This window comes from Sorex fumeus, unplaced genomic scaffold, assembly GCF_029834395.1.
Source record: "Sorex fumeus unplaced genomic scaffold, SorFum_2.1 ptg000014l, whole genome shotgun sequence".
In the NCBI taxonomy this organism is placed as follows: domain Eukaryota; kingdom Metazoa; phylum Chordata; class Mammalia; order Eulipotyphla; family Soricidae; genus Sorex; species Sorex fumeus.
This window is the reverse complement of record NW_026606071.1, coordinates 8,542,301-8,563,188: the sequence shown is the minus strand read 5'-3', so window position 1 is coordinate 8,563,188 and position 20,888 is coordinate 8,542,301. Positions and strand designations below refer to the sequence as shown.

Sequence of the window (20,888 nt, the reverse complement as noted above, 5' to 3'; positions counted from 1 at the left end):
AGGCGAACGCCCTACCGCTGTGCTATCGCTCCAGCGGGCTGGAGCGATAGCACAGCGGTAGGGCGTTCGCCTTACACGCGGCCAACATGGCCGACCCGAGTTCGATTCCTCTGCCCCTCTCGGAGAGCCCGGCAAGCTACCGAGAGTATTCGATATGCCAGACACAGTAACAACAAAGTCTCCAATGGAGACGTTACTGGGCCCGCTCGAGCAAATCGACGATCAACGGGAGGGCCTTTACCTTTACCTTTATGATGCTGCCACAATTAAACGATTGTCTTTTCCAATATGATGAGCAAATTCATGACAGAAATTTCTGTTTGTTATCCATTCATTCACCCACACAACCATATCTTCATGCGTCCACCCATCCATCCTTCCATTGAAGGCATTGGGTGTATGTACTAAACTGTCTTGGGTTGAAACCCCATCTCTGCCAATTAGTAGCTTTGTGAGTTAATGGGTGAGTTAATGATTCAGTGCCGTAGGATTTTCATCTTTAAAAAGGGGGGAGGAGGGAAACAGCTCAAGTGTCTATCACTTAAAGTGTGAGGCCAAATTAGACTCCTAGAAATCTATGGTACTATGAGCACCACCAGGTATATACCTTGTGGCCCATAAGTATCACACTTCTGGGCCGAGTGTCATCAAGAGTGATCCCAGGGCCCCTTAGCACTATTGGAGGTGGCTATTAAAAATAAGGAACAAGGGTACACATTTCACAAAGTCATTGAGAGAATAAAATATGTAATAGTTATGTCACAGTAAGTTAGCAATACTGATCTGCAATCAAGCATTGTTTTACAGAAATAAATAAACAAATAAAAGACTGCTACACACTTACAGAGTATCTCTTACACCAGGCAGAGATCACGATTTGGCTCTTTCGCATCAGCAGGAAGTGTGTGCGGCACTTCCAGCCCCTATAAATCTTCTGGATGAGCGTGGCCAAGTCCTCAAGTCGCTGCTTCCTCAAGTCTTCTAACTTGAATAACTAATAAGAAATGGTAGTAAATATATCAAAAGTCTACCCCAAACTCATGGCATGCATGAAAAATGTTTTTAGGAGGTAAAATGACATGGGGTTGAAGTCAACCACACACATACACACACACAAAGAAAAACTAATCATTACGTTTTGATGAATGAGTGCAAGATCCATATTCTACACTTGGTGACTCAGAATTGATGACAAATAATCAAAGGGAAGGTTTACCTTCACACTATCTACGAGGATACAGTCATTAATGGGAGAGAAACATTGGCCATATTTCTATCCTAATTCTAAATTCACCAAATTTACAAATCAAATCAAGAGCTACCCTAATTATACTTCAGTTTTTCATAATCTCTAAGTAAGAGATCTTTATTTTATTATCTTTTCTAAAACTATGGTGTAATTCAGACCAAGAAATATAGGCAAAATTTCTCTCAAATAAGGCAAGTGTCAATGTTGTATCAACATACATTGAGATATATATATATATATACATGATAGATATCATACTCTATGATATCATTAAGTGTAGAGAAAACTATTAGCTCAAAAAGACTGATATTTCAGAGAAAAGACACCTAAATTCCACCAATCCTTCTTCGTACACCCCTTTGACAACTGTGAATAAACAAAAGAATATGAAAATTTTTATTCCCATTTAAAATACTTTTAAGACCATGTTTACATAACAGCAATGTATGTTCAGAGCATAAAGGCTTTAATTACTTACTGTTCTTGGGTTTCGGATGAATATCTTTGATCTACCAAAGGAATATTCTTCTACAGGAAATTCTAATTCATTAAAAAGAACCTCCACACCAGCTCTATAGATATATATAAAAAATTGAGTTTTCTGAGTTAAAAAATTAGTTTATCACATCTTTAAATTATTTTTATCAGGTTCTAAAATATGGTTTCATTTCAGAAATCATGCTCCTAAGAATTTTCAAGTGAAATTCCACAAATTAACTCAAATATTGTAAAAGCTGAAACACTAAAGTTGGCTTCATAACTACAAAACCTGAGACCATTTGACATTAAAGCTAATGTCTTGATTTCATTCTCAAAGGCATGAAATAATTTGCATCATATATTCCCATGACAATCACAAAGTAAATGACAATGGGCTGGTGCGATAGCACAGCAGTAGGGCGTTTCCCTTACAAGCGGCCAACATGGCCGACCCGAGTTCGATTCCTCCGCCCCTCTTGGAGAGCCCGGCAAGCTACCGAGAGTATTCGATATGCCAAACACAGTAACAACAAGTCTCATGATGGAGACGTTACTGGGCCCACTCGAGCAAATCGATGAACAACGGGAGGACCGTGACCATGATTCCCATGACAATATACCATTCAGGGCCAGATTCAGACTTGAAAACATTTTACTTTACTTTTAAAAATTTAATGGTTTTTTTGTTTGTTTGTTTTGTTTTAGGACCAGACCTGATAATGCTTGGGACTTACTCCTGGCTCTGCACTCAGAACTTAGTCCTCAAAGTGCTCAGAGGAACAAACAGGACGCTGAGGACCAAACCCAGGTCCACCACATGCAATGCAACTGGCCCCTATACTTGAAAACATTTTAAGCATTGCTCTTGCTCTTGAGAATATGGACATGGTCTGAGGAACACTAAGTGGCAAGACAATTGGGTATACTACGAAGCAGGTCTTATGTGGTGGAAACTGGTCCTGGACTCAGTTCTGACTTTTCTCCCCTAGAGCCTGGCTTCAATATCAGTTCCAGAAAATGAAATATTATCCAAGCAATGTGAGGACAAGGTGCCAGGTAGTGAGTGAACACACAGAAAGCAGATTAGGCACATGTTAACCATAGTACCCTGAAAATTAGCTGTGGGGATAAAGGTATCCATGTCTCCATTATTTAGATACAGAATTTAAGCATCAGGGAGCACACCCATGATGCTGATGCTTCAGTGGAAGGTCAATCCCAGTGAGAATGTAGAAGCAACACTACATAGTAAAATCCAAAGACTCCATCCTGCCTAGTTCAGATAATGGATATTCAGGCCCTCCTTTCCTCATCCTGAGAGAGTATCTATGACCTGCAGACAAGAGGGCACTGCTTCAGGTAAAGGGAAGGGCTCTTCTGGAAGCCATTAAGTTCCCCTGTGTGGGTAGAGCTAAAGGACCTACAGAGCAGAGTGATGCTTATCTAGCCTGGCTAGGTAGTGTAATTCAGAGGGGATGAGCAGAGTTTTGTGCCGAAGTCATCATTTCCAATCCAGCTCCACTACTAGCAATAAACACTGGCAATCCAAACCAGGGCCTCCCAAGCTTATTTGTTCTACTGCCCACTTTTAGAAAACAAAAAATTCTCAGTGTTCCCCTGGGAATCTACCTTATTTAAGCAAACAATCAGAAGACAGCCTCCAATTGCTCCTTGGATTTCCAAGCACCCCTGGGGAAACTTTGTCGACTGGGGAAGCACTGCATTGCACTGTCCTCCTGTTGTTCATCGATTTTTGCTCGAGTGGGCCCAGTGACATCTCCATTGTGAGACTTGTTACTGTGTTTGGCATATTTAATACGTCACGGGTAGCTTGCCAGGATTTGCCATGTGGGCAAGATACTCTCAGTAGCTTGCCGGGCTCTCTGAGAGGGGCAGAGGAATCGAACCCAGCTCGGCCGGGCCAGCCGCTTGCAAGGCAAACACCTTACCACTGTGCTATCACTCCAGCCCCTACTTGGGAAACACTAATCTAATTCATATCCCATGAAGTACTTGAATCACAAAACAAAGATGTGATTCAACATCAGTGCTGCTGATATTTCTGGGAAGAGAGACAGTGGGAACTGAGAGGGAATGACACTAGGAAATCGGATGAAGCTATACAAGAATACCAAAAAATTCAACAAGCTGTATCATAAGATTCATGGACATTACTGTCTCCGCTTCTTCCCTTGTGTTGGCCTAGGCAAATGTAAGTCTCTCCCCACCCCCTGACTCTATACACCTTCATAGGAAAAATGGAAAGTAGAGAGAAAGTAGGAAGATGAGAGTAGTGAGCCCTGATGCTTCAAAATCCACCGTTCTTCTACTGGGGTTCTACACAAATGCATTTAACAAATATAAACCCCCCCCCAACTTGTGGAAAAAACCTTAATTCTATCAATATACAAATTTGAAATGTGGATTTGATAAGTCCTGTTATAACATTTAAGATATCAAAGACCCAAGGGTGGGTTAAGTGGTAGAGCATCTCCACAACTACAAAGACATGGAGCTTTAGTTCAATTCCCTGTAGTGCTCCATATAGCAGCAGCATTGGAGGTGAATCACTGGTGCCATGACCACCATAATAAACTGAATTCAAACTGGTGCACCACAAGCAAACCAGTCACCGCAATAACAGCAACTATGAGTGGATGTGGAGAAAAGAAATACTGAGTCCTCTACAAATAATCAAGTATGAGCACAAAATTACATGCCCATGGAATAAGGATACAAATAAAAGTTTACACTTAATATGTCCAAAAATGACTCGGCCCTTCAGCAAGTAATCTGATAATTTCTGAACTTCAATTTATTTTACTATTAGATATGATCAATGAACTTCTTACCTTGCAGGTCCTTTCCAATGAGGCCATGTTTGTTTACAAAGCATTTTATATCTCTCAAGGCAAGGTTCGTACGCCTGTCTGAAGGCATAGCCTGCCCTCCGCACTCGGACATTCTCCAGAAGACCCAGGTATCGGATCTGATGACATACTAATGCCTCACTGAAGATGTGTGCTGCTTTTTTATCATTTGGTTTGATACACCTGAAAGATGAAAAGATTTTAGCTTTAAATCCTACCTTCTCTGGACCTGCCTGGGTTCTATAAAGTATATATAATTGTTTCCAGATAATTGTTCTTGAGAAACATGTTGCTGGAATTGTGAGGAGCCCACTTAAGGACATAAACATGCAATATCGGCAATACTGTATAGTACTATAAACGTGTTTTTTCTTCCTCGTGATTTTAATATCATTTTCTTTTTGTTTGCTTACTTTGAGACTATGATATATGATACACATAACAAAGTTTTTGCTAGCTAGTTGCTGATGAAATTGGAATCCAGTCAAAATGGTCATTAGTAGTTAAGTTTGAGGGAAGCAAAAAGTTTTTTTTTATGGGAAGCTAAAAGTCTTAAGTAGGTTTTCAGACACAGAGGAGAAGGGTAGCACTTCAATACCCATGTTGTTCAAGATCCCATTATAGTTGCTATTCTTAGGAAACTTATTTTTAAAAACGACTTCAAAAATTTTACAATATCCTAAAAATAAATGTAACACTGCACCCACAGCAGTTTAAAACCCCCAAATCATAGTATATACAATTATATGAATGAATGACAGTGACATGTTGGGTGAAAGAAGTCTAACATGAAAGGGCGTAACAGTGTATGATTCCACTTAGATGAAGTATTTGAATCACAAAACAAAGATGTGATTCAAAATTAGTGTTGCTGATATTTCTGGGAAGAGAGACAGTGGGGACTGAGAGGGAAGGACACTAGGAAACAGGATGAAGCTATATAAAAATATCAAAAAATTCAACAAGCTGTATCATAAGATTAATGGATATTACTGTATTATCAGCAAAAAGATTAAAAACAATGTTCTCTCTCTATCTCATTTTGGGCAACACTTGGCATTTCTCAGGGATCACTCAGAGGACCACATGTGATGCTGGGGATTGAACCCGGACCAGCTACTGGCTGTATTATCCTATCCAAGGGAAGATTACATTTCACGGCCTCCTCTGCATGTAGGTGAGACTTAGGTGACTAATAAAATTTGAACTACGAAGACCAGAATGGAAATAACTTAAGCCTCTTCTAGGTGTGACTCTAAGAGGAAGGTACTTGTTGCTCTCCGGTTCTGTGAACTTCTAATGACGAATGCAAAAACAGAGTGGAGAGCCATCCTTAATCTTATTTATTAAGGAAGAATTAACAGAGACACCGACAGAGGAGGTGCTCTATTAGTTCAAGAGCCCTTATCCTAGAAATCACATGGGAAACACGTTCTTGTTACTTTTTAACCTTATAGCAGTAATTTTTGTATCCAAATTAAGATGTCATCAAATATTTATTGATATGTTTGCCTTGCTATAATTGTCAAGTAAATCCCACAAACACATAATGTTTAGTCAATTTAATTTTGCCACATTTGATCTTGTTCTTACGTCTTCCTATTTATATTTATAAAAAAGAATGGCTACTCTTCAGTTTAAGTGTAGGCAAATATGTCAATGTAGGGGCTGGAGTGATAGCACAGTGGGTAGGGTGTTTGCCTTGTACATGGTTGACCGGTGTGTAATCTCTGTATTCCCTATGGTCCTCTGAGCACTACCAGGAGTAATTACTAAGCACAGAGACCGAAGTAACCCCTGAACACTGCTGGGTGTGGCTCCCAAACCAAAAAGAAAACAAAACACTTATGACAATGTAACAGACTAGTAGATTTTAACCTAGACCCCTATAGTTAAATTCAATTGATTTCCAAAAAAGGTATCAACACAACTGAATAAAAAATATGACTGTGATATTTTAATATATCATGCCATAACAATGGCATACCAATATGAAAAAAAAACTTTAATATGAAATTCAAAAGATTTTAGGTTAAAAAAATCCCTATGATAATATAGTCACCACCTTAGAATTAAATTAAAACTAAAAGGGAAGTCCTGGGAATGAAGAAAGTTTCTTAAAAGGTAAAATTCTTCCATGTCTTGGTGGTAGTCATTGAATGTATAAAACAGAGAAAAAAATAACTGAGCCACTGTAGGTCTATGAATATAAATGCAAATTATATCTCCATGAAACAGTTAAATATTTCCTAAAGACCCTTTAATTGAGATTGACTAAAGTAACTGATTATAGAGTTTCCTTGTTATTTCTTTCTTTGAAACCAGGATTTTTACAGCACTGTCTACAACCAAATATAGGGATCTTTTCTATTTATACCTTTTACCAATATAAATTAATATCAGTTATGTTCTTCACATTAGTTTCCTCATAACCGAATCTGCAAAGAAAATACAGCTCTGTGTGTGTGTGTGTGTGTGTGTGTGTGTGTGTGTGTGTGTAGGGAAATCTGAACTGTTAGACACCTGTCATCTCCTATACACTCACCTCCTTCAATACATACACACATTTCACCATAGTCACAACTTTATTTGTCTATAACGAATGGAATTGTGAATGCTTTGGAAAACAAACAAAAGAAACGATTCAAAAGTGCCCATATTACTTAAAAGCAAGGCATGACGGACTCTAAGGCTAACTGGTCTTCACTGAATCTTGAGATATCCCCATTCATGATGCCTTTGAAATCGCGGGGGGGGGGGGGGCGGGGGAAGCAGGGGACCATATGGGATGCTGGGAATCAAACTTGGGTCGGCTGTGTGCAAGACAAATATCCTACTGCTATCACCCCAGCCCATAAGAAAATTTCTTTCATTTAAAAAAACTGTTATCGGAATCACCGTTTTCACCAGGTTGTCATCCTCACCGGAAAGAAAGAGATACATACTTACTTAATACCACAGTCATAACTAAAGTCCCACTAGCTTTGATGCCATGTTTAGGATAATATAACAAGAGTCTGAAATAAATCGAACAAGTCTGAGATGAAACCCTTACCAGAAAAAATTCACATTATGCTTAATTTATCATATGTGTACATACACACACAGAAAGTTGAGAACCCTCTGCTCTGTGCCAACAACCCAATTTATTTATTTCCATCCCCTCTCACATACTTTTTTCCTCCTTATTTTAAAACTCCTTATTTGCGGGGGCAAGAAGGAGCACTAAGCATTTTTATAACCCACTTGACAGCATACTAACTGAACTTTAGGTACTGTGAACTACCCTGTGCTTGGGTCACACTCAGGGTTAAGCAAACAGGAAAATGACCCTTTGGAGGAGGGCCCTCACGTATGAACTGTCCGAAGAATTTGATGTGTGGAAATACCTAATATAATTTGGATTCTTGGTCAGCAGGTTTTTCATCAGCGTGGCCACGGAGGCCTTGAACTGTGAGCCTGCTGTAGGAGGCCTCTTCAGGTTGATCTTGGCAGGATTCCCTTCGGGGAACAAAGACTTCACGAGGGTGTGGCTGGCCTTCCACATGGCTTGGGACAGGTCTCGATAGAGGAGGTCATTGTTTTTGTCCACAAATCCTTCAACCTGGTATAGCACCTAGGAGGAGCAGCAGACGAGACTTGGTGGATGACAAGACGCACATTCAAGTGTCAAAAAACGTTTAAAAACATTCCCAGAATATCTATATTTCAGCATCTCTTCTCCATCAGCAAATCCTCAACACATTAGTCACATTCGAATACTGAATTAGCCTCCAAATATAAATTCCATCTGTCTACATCATGGAAAGGGTTCGAAATAAATCCTATTACCCTTCAGGATTTGCAAGAATAAACTCCAAAAATGTTATCATAACATTTTCAAAGATTTTTCGTTCTCTCTGGTGTTTGCGCATAGTTTTGAGGGTTTTACTTTGATTTTTCTTAGCTCACCCATGCCAATTCTAGTCTGTTTAAAACAGAATGAGAAAACCAGGAAGTGATAACACTGATATTTCATAGACACCCTAAGTCAGCAGAGGAACTGACCAGAACATATGTATTTATCTATTTATATTTCATGGGGGGGGGTCACTCCGGGAGGGATTTAGGAGCTGGTCCTTGCTCTGTGCGTGGGATCACTCCTACTGGTGATTTGGGAAATGTGTGGTACCAGGGACCAGGCCATCTACGTGCAAAGCATAGATATGCTCAACCATATGAGTCATCTTTCCAGTACAGAAAATTGTCATTTAATAGTGTAGGTTAATGAAAAGAAAGAAAAAAAACAAAACAAAACATGGTGTCCCAATATTTAATAGAATCCACAGCAGGTAGTAGTCAGGCCTCAGGGCTACTTTTAGTTGAGCTCAGTCCAGGGTGCTCAGGGAGTACCAAGACCATGCTTGGTGGTGTTGGGGGGAGGGTGCTGGGGTTGGAGAAGAAATTCGGGGCTTTGCGTATTCTAGGTGTGTGCTCGAACACTCACCCTCCAGCCTCTAGTATTTCAAAATAAATAATAATTCTGATATTAAAAGTACTGTGTTCCTAAATACATAGTTATTTTCTTTATAAGTCCTTAGTGACTCCTAATTTTTACTGGCAAATCTCTATTACTGCTATTGATAGAGTTCCCCTCTCTACCCCGAATAGCTTAGAGACAGAAAACAATAAAAAAATAATTTTTTGAACAAATTTCATAAAATCCCCCAGTTTTCCTATTTCTGCTCGGCAGTGATATGAATACACTCCACATCATGCCACTGAACATGGATGGATTCTACCAGTTGGTGGTTTGATTTATCCTTTACAAGTGGGCACTTCTGAGAACTCCCCTCCGTGAGGGAGGACCCAGCAGCCAGGCTGGGCGCTTCCGGCTCCCCCATACCTTGCCCGCATAATGCTGAATTCTGAAACAGCTGTGAGGCAGGGACGTGTCATTGAGGAAGCGCGAGCACTTGCTCATCCTGCTCTCAAAGTGCTGGTGGGTGGCGCAGACTTGGTTCAGCTTTTCCAAGAAGGTCTCATCAGTGACCGTGCCTGGTCTCAGGCACTCCTCATCCAGCATGGCCAGGATTCCATTTGTGTTCTAAGAGAACGGAAATAAAAAGGTTTCCTTCCTTCCTTCCTCAATGCATTGTTTTATGATTATTCCTAATTACACCACCAAACACAATCAGCTTAAGTCACCAGAAAATTCCACCCAGTTTCCACAAAAAGCAGAGAATCAAGACAACAGAACCCCCCACCCTCCTTTGCAGTTCCTCCTCTTGTGAGATGTCTCAGGTGTGTTCGTTGGGGTTGGAGGGAGCCAGGTTGAGTCCAGATTGGCCTCTCTTCCCCTCCCATCTGCTTCCCCCAGAATGGAATTCATGGGTCACCTCAGCTACTTCAACTGGCAGGGAATAGAAATTCATATTGTTAAGTAAAAAGGCAAGTTAGAGCTCAAAGCAGAAGAAACTGCTAAAAAAAAGTCAAGAAACAAAGGTGACAAGTATTTATAATGTGACCAACAAGTCACAAATTACTGTTGTTCAAGGTATAGCTTGAGAAGGAAATTGGTTTCAGATGTTGCCAAATTGTTTTTGTGTTCAAATGAAAGCGTCTCACCTAAGAAAGATCATGGTATCATCTAGAATGCTGCTTTTAACGGCCAATGCTATCAAGCGATGTTTCAAAAGTCTCTGCTTTGAATATAATTTAGTCATATAAAATTTCCAAATATTTGGATGTTTAACATGAGAACTGACTTTTTGTGTATTCAGATTCCATGATCATATTCATTAAAAAAAAGAGTAGGTCCAGTTATGCTGAATAAAAAAATTGAGAGTCTTCTACTGAACAAAATTAAGATGACTGTTCCTTAAAGTACCCCCAGGGTCCCATGTCTCCATTCCAAAGATAACAATGCCTTCCACGCACAAACAACCCCACCCACTTCCACCACAGCAAAGTCCCCTCCACCCCCTTCTTGTCCCTTCTCTACACAAGGCCCTGACATCCTCTGGCTTGTATTTATTCATTCCACACAAACCTGAGGGAAGTGTGGACTCTTAGAAATCACATGGTTCACAAGAGCCCCAGAATAAACATTATTGTTGCTTCATGCTGGAAGGAAGTATTTCCTTTATTCAACCAGGTTCCTACACAAACATGAGTTTCTTCGATCATATAGACAAGGGGATTTCTGCCTGAGGTAATTTTCTTCAATCAAGTGTTTTACCATCACATGTGGGCCTTCCTCCTTTTAAAGGAACACAATTCTGCTTCTTAAAGGGTAATCATTAAGTGCAATGTATTGTTTATGGTGGAAAACATGCCGGTCATGAATTCTGGATATTACTCTCCAAAGCAAATGATTGGTCACCAAATTTACCAGAAAACTTTTCAGAAAAGTCCAGTGATTTTCTAGATTTTAGCTTAAAATTCTGAATTGTTTAGGTGGAAATGCAATGGCTACATTCTAATGCCTGCTTAAAATGTTCAAAACAAATTGAAAAATAGTAATGACTTATTGTTTTTAAGATTGCATTTCATCAAAGGTTTCAAGAGTATTTCTAAAAAGAAAGGGAAATGATATTGGCTAATTACAGTTATGAAAAGGATTTGTAAAGATGAATAGGGAGTGATTTCTGGGCAGTTACAGACTGAATTTGCAATCTTGAAATCTAACACCCACCACTGACAGCTAAACATACTGTAGACAAGAGGTCCTGTATTGTTTCAAATTACATTGTGATGACAAAAGCCAGAAGTGAGAAAACCTGAGTATAAAATAAGTCTCCACATTTTCTGACAGAAATTAGTCTTCACACGTTTGACTTAAATATAACAACAGACTATAGTGTACCAAAGAAAAATCTTGGATTCAGAAAGTTTACCATATAGCATCCAGAACTTTTTCAGGCGTTTAAGCCTTAATCCACTCACATACACATACTTACGTCACCTGAACCACTTTGCCATCAGTGCCATTTATAGAGTCAAGGGTACCATCTCTCTCCCTACACATGTTCTCGAAATCAAGGTAAAGTCAACTCCCTCATTATCCTAAAGAATTTAGCTCTGAAGGGCATCCCTTTATCCTCCTTTGTCTTCATTTGAACACCATAGTTTGGTTGATTTTAATATTTTTTCCAGTTCTACTGAGATGCAACTGGTCTTTACACTGTAAAGATTAAGGTGTGTTCAATTTATTAATTTGATACACTCATACTTTGAAAACCCTATAAAACCCAACTCCCAGAAGAGAACATCACAGTCTCCTGCCCCCATGCCTGGCTATCCTCACCAGGGCCCCTTGGAGGGAGGCGGGTTGAGTTTTCCTCCCACCCCCCCCCCCCCCCAGCAGAGCCCCTGCAGCCAAAGACCTCCAGAACCAGCCACAGCCATGCTGAGACCACTTTCCACATGACCGGACAAGCCTCATGCATGAAGGAACTGGCAGAGGAACCCAGGCATGCGGGTCCCGGGGCTGAGATCTCCAAGCCTGCTTGGATTGGGACTGGGCCTTCTCCACCCAGATCCCCCATTTTCCAGTAGGTAGGCATCACACCCACCAGCTGCCGCCAGCGCCAGGTTGGTCCCATCAATGGCCAAGACACAGAGACTATAAAACCTAGCTCCCGGAAGTACACTGCTGCATGACATCTTATTATCTCATTTTTCCGTTGGAGAACCCAGCAGGCTACCGAAAGTATCCTGCCCGCAAGGCAGAGTCTGGCAAACTTCCCGCGTTGTACTTAATATGCCAAATACCAGCAACAATGATGGGTCTCATTCTCTTAACCCTGAAAGAGCATTGAATATGGCTCTTTTAAAATCTCAGGACTAGGAAGAAGGAAACGTTATTGGTGCCTGCTTGAGGCAATCGACGAACAACAGAATGATCGTGATCGTGATCTTTGAAAAATGATTACTACCATAGTCACAGTCACTGTCCTCCGGTTGTTCATTGATTTGCTCAAGAGGGTCCAGTAACGTGTACATTGTGACACTTGTCACTGTGTTCGGCATATGGAATATGTCACAGGTATTTGTGTAAACTCAAAAAAGGATGGCAGCAGTGGAGGTCTATCTCTCCTGCTGCCGGTGTTCGGTAGTCCCACACCTGTTCCCCTACCCCGGGGAGGTTGATGGCGATGGGCAGGCGAAGGAAGGAGACGGGGGCCAGGCTGGTCGGTCTTAGTTGCAGTTTATTCCATTCCCATCTCCAGTCTCCTCTGATTCTCCTCCTGCTTCTTCCTCCCCCATGCTACTTCATTTTCCTCCTTGATTCCCCTTCATTCTCCTTCTCGCTCTGAATTCTGGATCCGGATCCCCTTTCTCCTTCTCCTTCTGGAGTCTGGATCCTGATCCCTCAGCCCACTCTAACAGACTAGTTATATCCCAAAGCATGAGGAACTGGGGCTTACACATAGGTGTGGTCACAATCAACAGGGGTAAAGTTCTTTCCCACAGGGAAAGCTGCTTCTAGGACAGATACTCTCTCAGCAGGACAACACACCCTAGAGCAGAATCCCATGGGTGTCTTTCTGCTCTCCTTGTCCAACAAACATATAAGCATACATAATATAAATCATTTTGTATGGATACAGTAAGAAATACTTAAGCTTATAGAATTGCTCTTCTAGGGACGTCTTGATCTCAGACTACAATGCTCAGGCCAGATAGTCTTTCCTATCCCTAGCAGGGTCATTGTTACTTTTGGATCATGACAGCATTTGTCTATGATCAAGCTCTTAACTTATAGTTAAGAATCATGGCACTGGGGCTGGAGAGATAGCACAGCGGGTAGAGCGTTTGCCTTGCACACGGTCGACCCGGGTTCGATTCCCAGCATCCTATATGGTCCCCTGAGCACCACCAGGAGTAACTCCTGAGTGCAGAGCCAGGAGGAACCCCTGTGCATCGCCAGGTGTGACCCAAAAAGCAAAAAAAAAAAAAAAAGAATCGTAGCACTTTGGCCTGGCCCATTTCAATACCAGGGTAGCTCACCGCTTGCCCTGGGTCCATTCAGTCCCTTGTCGGGACCCTGCTTTTGGGGTGTTAGGAAACAAGAGCAACTGAGGCTTAAGTTGAGAAAGCAGATGCCTGGGAGTGAATAATATTCAGAGCCAATTAAATCCTAAGTTACAAAGCATAATATTAATGGTCTTCTTGTATCTATAAAAAAAGGACATGATTTGCTTCAAAGTAAACTATTCAAAAGACATAAGGAGAGGAGAAAGGAAATATTAACTTACAATAAAATTTCAGTGTCCTAGAAGGATCTGACCTTAGAAATGAACAGATATAGATTAGGGGGGAAAGCTGATTAACTGGCTGGGGAAGAGAGGATAGAGAAGTGGTTACAGATAAACGAAGGAGTGACTCTGGAGCACAGTGATGGGTATAACCTGATAAACCTAAACTCCTTATGGCAAGAGAGAAAGGACAGAGCAATGTCACCCTACAGGTATTATTATTTAACATTTCCATCATGAAGGAGTAATTACCTTTTTTGCATTAGAATATTTATGATCTACTGCCTCACTGTTTGAGATACAATCCAGCCATATTGTATTCACTATGACAATATTCACCGTTTTGGTACAGTAAATGCCCAGATCTGATTTTTCATGTAACTATTTAAACCCTTGACCAACACCTTTCCGTTCCCCCAGTTCCTAGCAGCCACCACTCTACTCTAGTCCCATGAGTTTGGTATTTTTTGATTCCATAAAGCAGTAATATATGATACCTGTCTCTTCCGGTCTTCCTTATTTTACTGAGCATAAAGCCCTCATGGTTTATTCATGTTATCAGTGGCAGAACTGCCTTTTTTCTAATGCTGAATATTCCATTAAAATATATATGTACATTTATTATATATACTCATATACCTTACCTTCTTCATTTATCTGTAGAAACTTATGTTGCTTCCATGCTTCGAATTGTGAATAATGTAGCAATAAACTAGGGAATACAGTTATCACCTCTCCCATACCCCAATTCCATTTTCTTTAGAAACATATCCATAAGGTAAACTGTTGGATCATATGATTGTTCCACTTTTAATTTGAGAAACGCCCACACTGTTTTCCATAGCAGCTGCAACAATTTTACTCCTATCAATAATGCATAAAGGGTTTCCTTTTCTCTGTATCCTCACAAACAATTATCTTGTTGATAATATCCACTGAATAGTATTTTATTTATTTATTTATTTTACTTTTTTGGGTCACACCCAGCTATCCTCAGGGGTTACTCCTGGCTCTGCACTCAGGAATTAATCCTGGCGGTGCTTGGGGGACCATATGGGATGCCAGGGATGACCCTGGGTTGGCCACATGTAAGTTAAATGCCCTACTATTGCTCTGGCCCCCACTGAATAATATTTTAAAAGGCTGCTAAAGTTCTTAAGACATTCAACAAATGTTTCATCTGGCCCAGTCTTTATGTCAGCTCCTCTGCTTTACACTCACATTCCCAGGAGCTGGGTGGGAATCAGACCTGGGCTCCTAGCACACTGGTAAGACCGGAATAGCTCAGGGTATCTGACTATCATGCACAGGCTCTGTGCCAGGAAGCAGGATTGAATGATACTAGCTAATTATCAAAATGTCCGATTGTGTGCACATAAGGACTGTGAAGGACTAATAAAGGGTATAAAAAAAGTCACTGGAATACAACAGGTGTTAACATACCAAAACTTGACATTAAAAGCAGAGAAATCAATTTAAAGAGTGTATCATATGCTAAGAAATTCTTTAAAAAGTCATACTCAGTACTCACATTTTCTATGAGATCACAAATGATAGCGTTATTGAAATACTCAATATGTGTCCATTCTATGTCCTGAAAAACAAGACAGAAAAAAATCAAATTTCACAGAAAGATGCCACAAAACCACTGTCTGTAAGAGGATTTTGCTCCTTTAACCACACTTTGCTTTCTTTCTGAACACTGTCTTTAGAAAACACTGTCTTTAGAACCATAAATACCATTTTCTAGTTCCCAAAACTTTCTTAGTGCAGCCATGCACCCTCAACATGATCTGATTGAAATGTGCACCCTTGACCTGCCCTGGGATTGTCTCCCATTCCACTCTCCCATCTGTGGCAATTTCCCATGCACTTCCCTGGCCTGGAGCCAAGCATTTACTCAACAAGCCCTTGGGTCAATATTACTTTGTGTATATTTACAATGTTTATAAGGAAATAAGTCAGAACTTGATCCCAAGAATCTTGGGCCTAGATGTTTCTGTTCTTAATTTGTAATCACAAGAAAAAATTAATTTTAGCCAGTCCCATGCCGTGGAGCAGTTAATTCTTTCAGCATTAAAAAAAAGTCAAGTGCTAAGTCAAAGTTGTTCAAACATAATGACTCACAAAAACCTGTGCACTGAATCTACTGTTCGCTACAAAGCCAAATCTGCACTGCCAAAGACAATCCTTCTGCATCTGCTCACCCGCCTGCCCGTAAGTGTAAACACGGCTTTTTCTTCCAAGAGGAAGAAATTTCATTCATACGGCAAGTGAGGAATCTTCCTATATACTCTTAGAAGTGTTTTAGACAAACTGTTTTAAGTAACAGATCAAAGTCTGGGCATTCTCTTTATGATGAGAAGACAGGAAGAGAATGAATCTGGCTTTTAGGATGTTTATGTTACCAAAAGGTGCCAGACAAGTGTAAAACGTTTCTAAAACAGATGAAGCATTTATGATTTAGCTTTTAAGTGAATGGATTATTTTACTAAACCACTGGGGATTAGTCAAATTATAAAAACCTACAATGAGAACCAGAGAATATAATGTCCTTCATGAGATAATGAGACACTATAAAAAAAATAAAGAAAATTATTTAAGGTTTAACTCCTAAAGGATTAAAACAAATAAATGGAAAGAACAAAAATACAGATATACTGAAATAATTCAAATTATTTCTAAGATAATGAAGAGTGAAAATCATGTATGTTTTAGAATTAAGGTTGAAAGGACTATGTAAGCTTTACTTTTGACTATTTTAAAATTATAGTATATGAGATAATTTATACAGAACATCAGAACAATGTCTGACAATAGTAAGTGCTCAATAAATATTACCTAGTTTCATTAGGAAATTTTAGGAAATCAACATCTTTAAGATTAAATAAAACTCAAATACCAAATTTATATAAAACAGTGACACAATGTTTGGGATATATAGTTCTCTTGCATTTTGGGAAAGCAAAATATCATAACCATCAGCACATTTAGTCCTCCAAATTCCCTCCAACAGCTTAGCACTCAAAATCTCTCATGGTTGCTGACTACTATCTCTACAGCTTTGCCCTCACCAGAACCACATGGAAATTGAATTATCTAGAATGTACATAGTTTTTTGAGCACAATGTCTTTTATTTAGTATAAAGCACCTAAGAGTCATCTGTGTTAATGGAGTTTGTTCCTTTTTATTTCCTCATATGGAAATTGACCATTGTTGTTCCTGCATTCACTTCAGACTATTTTTTCACCACACTATATTTTATATCACTGTATTGGCATCCAATGAGACCTTAGTTTGTCAAATAACATTAATTGAGCTCCTACTACTATGTGTTGACTATTGTTTGGAATACTAGTAGCACAGCAGCAAGAACATCTTGAATAAACTTATATATCATATCCCCAAAAAACATAGACACAATATGGTTACATGTTAAAAAATCTGATATTAGGGTCATATATGCTGGTCTCACAAACCATTATAAGAATAATTTTTAAAGTTTCAACTGTACCTCCCGTATATACTCTTCCTGCTCTTCTTTAAGTGTAAGTTCAATGAAGATTTGTTGCAGCTTTTCATTACAATAGTTAATAATGAACTGCTCAAAGCTGTTGTCCTATGGGAAAAAAATGAAAATAAATCTTATACTCTGTATCAATGACATGACGATATCTCAATCTACAAAAACATCACACACTGGCTTGCAATTTAACTGTGGCTTAGCACATGGCTCCTGAGACAGAGGCTTGCACATCACACGGGCACTTCAGAAATGACTTGTGAACCAAAGGGGAAAAAAAAAGTATTGAAGTATACACAAGTGATGCAGTATTGGAAAGATGAAGACTTTCGGTTGACAAAGAAGTACCCCACATATGAAAACAACATTTTTCAAATACTTTTACTTTGAAGACTCAGACACTATAACAGTGATATTCAAAGAATCTGTCAATCAACTCCTTATTCCATTCTAAAGCTGAAGCTCTACAGCTGCATCGTACTTCACTGTGTATATATACCACATCTTCATGATCTACTACTCTATTGTTGGACACCTGGGCTGATTTCAAATTTTAGTTATTGTACTGAGTGCTACAATGAATAATGATGTGCATATGTTCTTTTGGATGAATGCTTTTCTGTCCTGGGGATAGATACCCAAAAGTGGAATTGCTGGATTGTACGTCAGCTCAATTTTATGAGAACCCTCCATACTGGTTCCCACTGGGGTTGAACCAGACAACATTCCCACCAACGGCAGATGAAAGTTCCTTTTTCACCACAGCCCCACTAACACATTGTTCCCATTATTTTTGATATGTGCAATTCTCACCAATGTGAGATGATATCTCATTGTTATCTTGATTCGGATTTCCCTAATAATAAGTGATGATGAGAATATTTTCATGTGCTTTTAATAGCCAAACTTAAAAAGTGCCTGTCAAGATGGCAGGAAAGAGAGAAGGCAGTTAGAATAGAGAAGGGACCACTAAGTCAATGATGGTTGGAGGGACTGCTCGGGATGGGAGATGTGTGATGAAAGTAGACAAAGGACCAAACATGATGGTCTCTCAGTATCTGTATTTCAAACCATAATGCCCAAAAGTAGAGAGAAAAAGAAGGAAACTGTCTGCTATAGAGGCAGGGATTAGGGTAAAAGTGAGGGTGGCGGGAGGGATACTGGGGACATTGCTAGTGGAAAATGTACACTGATGAAGGGATGGATGGGTGTTCTATCATGTTATGACTGAAACTCAATCATGAAAGCTTTGTAACTGTATGTCACGAAATTGTGATTCGATTAAATAAAAAAATGGATGGCAAGCTAGGGCTTGGGTCAGGAAGTAGGAGAGAGAAACTGGGAACACTGGTCGAGGGAAGTTGACACTGGTGGTGTGATCAATGATAAAAATGCTGTATGTAAAAACCCAGCTATGAATAACTTTGTAACTCATGGTGCTTTAATAAAATAAATTTTGAAAAAAAATGGAACAAAAATATATTGAAGTTTTTTAAAAAATGAAAATTGAAACTTTAGAGTTCAAGAAAGTCTTTCTCATCTAACTACGGATTCCTTCTCACTGAGGTCCAATCCCACATTTTGACTCTTATACACCAGCCCTTTAAAAAATTATGCTGAGCTGGAGAAATCATACAGGGGCTAAGGTGCTTGCCTTGCATGCTGCCAACCCCAATTCAATCCCCCCCAGCACCCCATATAGTCTCCTAATCACTGCCAGGAGTAAGCCCTGAGCAGCACCAGTTCTCAAAAGATAAAAGAAAAAAAATGCTATCTATGCATATTTGGATACACATAAGATTAGTTTCCTATTTATCTGCCTCACTAAGATTGAATTCTTAAGGCAACAGTTGGCTATGTGTACTTCAATGAAGTGCACCCATACCTTACAGAGCACCTTATATCTATCTAGTGTGTAGTCAATAAATGCATTTGATTCGAGAATGAGGGTGAATGAGGGAATAAAATGGGAACCTGAGGGATTAAACACATCAAAATATCCCTAGCTAGGAACAATCTGTCCTCTCATAAGATTCACACATTTACCTGTCATCATTCTCAGGGGTTTCACCTTCACATCATGTTTTCTCCTATTAATCCTGACGGAAAAGAGTCATGCCCACACCAGTCGTGAACAATTCACAGGACCCGACATACTGCTGCACATAGCGAACACACAAAATGCATGTCTTCTGTGTAAACACACTTCACCAATGAACTACACCATCCAGGAAGAGGCAGATCAGGTAACCAAATGCTATTTTCACCTCTACCCCCACCTTTCCACACCTCTACAAAGAGTGGTGCTGGGAGTGAGGAATGGTATGACTCCATCACTGAAAACCTGACTGACTCATCACCCTCTCACTGAAGGGAGGTTATGAAAGTCTATGTGCAATGGCAGAAATGAAATTTGCCACACCCTATGAATACAAGCAACTGATCTTCAGCTCTACAGAAATGATGAAAGCTAAAGGGTTAAGTACTTTTAAAGTTCATCTATCAAAAGAAACTGTAGTCCACCGAAGACAAATCTTGAAATATTTACAATAATAAATCTGACAATATTTTTGTTCCCTAGAAGTTGGTTCAGTATACTGTAATTGTGAATAAGTCACTAATTTGAGGAAAATTTTAATTCTCAGCCATAAATGACACCAGTGTTGATCTTTTAATGTTAAAACATAGTCAAGGATTAAAAAGTTGTTTCAAAATTTTTAATCCCTGAAGAGTTTTTCCGATGTGCGTACTTTAGTACTAATCTTTGGAACAAATCTAGTCTGAGACATAAAAGGGATTTCCTCCTAGTACTCATTTCCCATAAAATTTTAAAAATCATGTGTTCCAATCCTCAGAGCTTAACAAAAACTGAAGTCAATTGGTACAGATGCCTTATAGTACTATTATGGGCATAAGTCCACTTCATATAGGAGGATGTCTGGTTTTCTTGCTCTGGTAAAATATTTCCTCATGTAATACCATTACCACAAAAAGAAAACATAATACATTTTAATGACTTATATGCAAAAATATTTGAACTTTTTCATTTTTTGATATTTAAGAAAATAAATTCATAGAATAAATATCTCCTATTATTTGTCAAGTCTATGCCCATGAAGCTGTTTAAACAAAACTATGCTGAATCTTGAAACGAAAATCAATGAGGAGGAAGAAGGCAAGAGAAAATGGCATCTTTAGACCCATTCTGTGGACAGTTTGCAGTACATTTCTTGAACAAGACTATGAAATACACAACAAGCAGATTAGGAACCAGAGGCAAAGCTTCACACTTAAAGCATAATAGATGGAGTCAAGTTAACATTCCTCACAATTAAAAGGAGGAGGAAAAAACACTCCTGAATTCTGTATTTCACATAGTTAATCAAAGGCCATTTACTGTGAAATTCACACAGCTGGAGAAGCTATTAACACGGGAGCATGCAACAGAGCGCCACTGCAAACAGTTCATACTTACTGCATTCTGGTGCAAAAGGGGACAGATTACACAAAATGCAGTCAGTTC

At 39.5% G+C, this 20,888-nt stretch overlaps 1 protein-coding gene across 5 annotated transcripts in view; it reads right to left on the bottom strand.

The window, feature by feature from the left end:
• Positions 1-20,888, bottom strand: part of MYO1B (myosin IB) — a 203,599-nt gene that overhangs the window by 33,883 nt on the left and 148,828 nt on the right. For all 5 annotated transcript variants that reach the window (XM_056111658.1, XM_056111657.1, XM_056111656.1 and 2 more), the window contains exons 14-20: positions 17,357-17,461; positions 15,373-15,435; positions 9,485-9,685; positions 7,989-8,215; positions 4,582-4,782; positions 1,728-1,821; positions 845-994 (exon numbers count right to left, since the gene is read on the bottom strand). In XM_056111658.1, the coding sequence (XP_055967633.1) occupies positions 845-994; positions 1,728-1,821; positions 4,582-4,782; positions 7,989-8,215; positions 9,485-9,685; positions 15,373-15,435; positions 17,357-17,461 (1,041 nt within the window). The remainder of the gene's footprint in view (positions 1-844; positions 995-1,727; positions 1,822-4,581; positions 4,783-7,988; positions 8,216-9,484; positions 9,686-15,372; positions 15,436-17,356; positions 17,462-20,888) is intronic.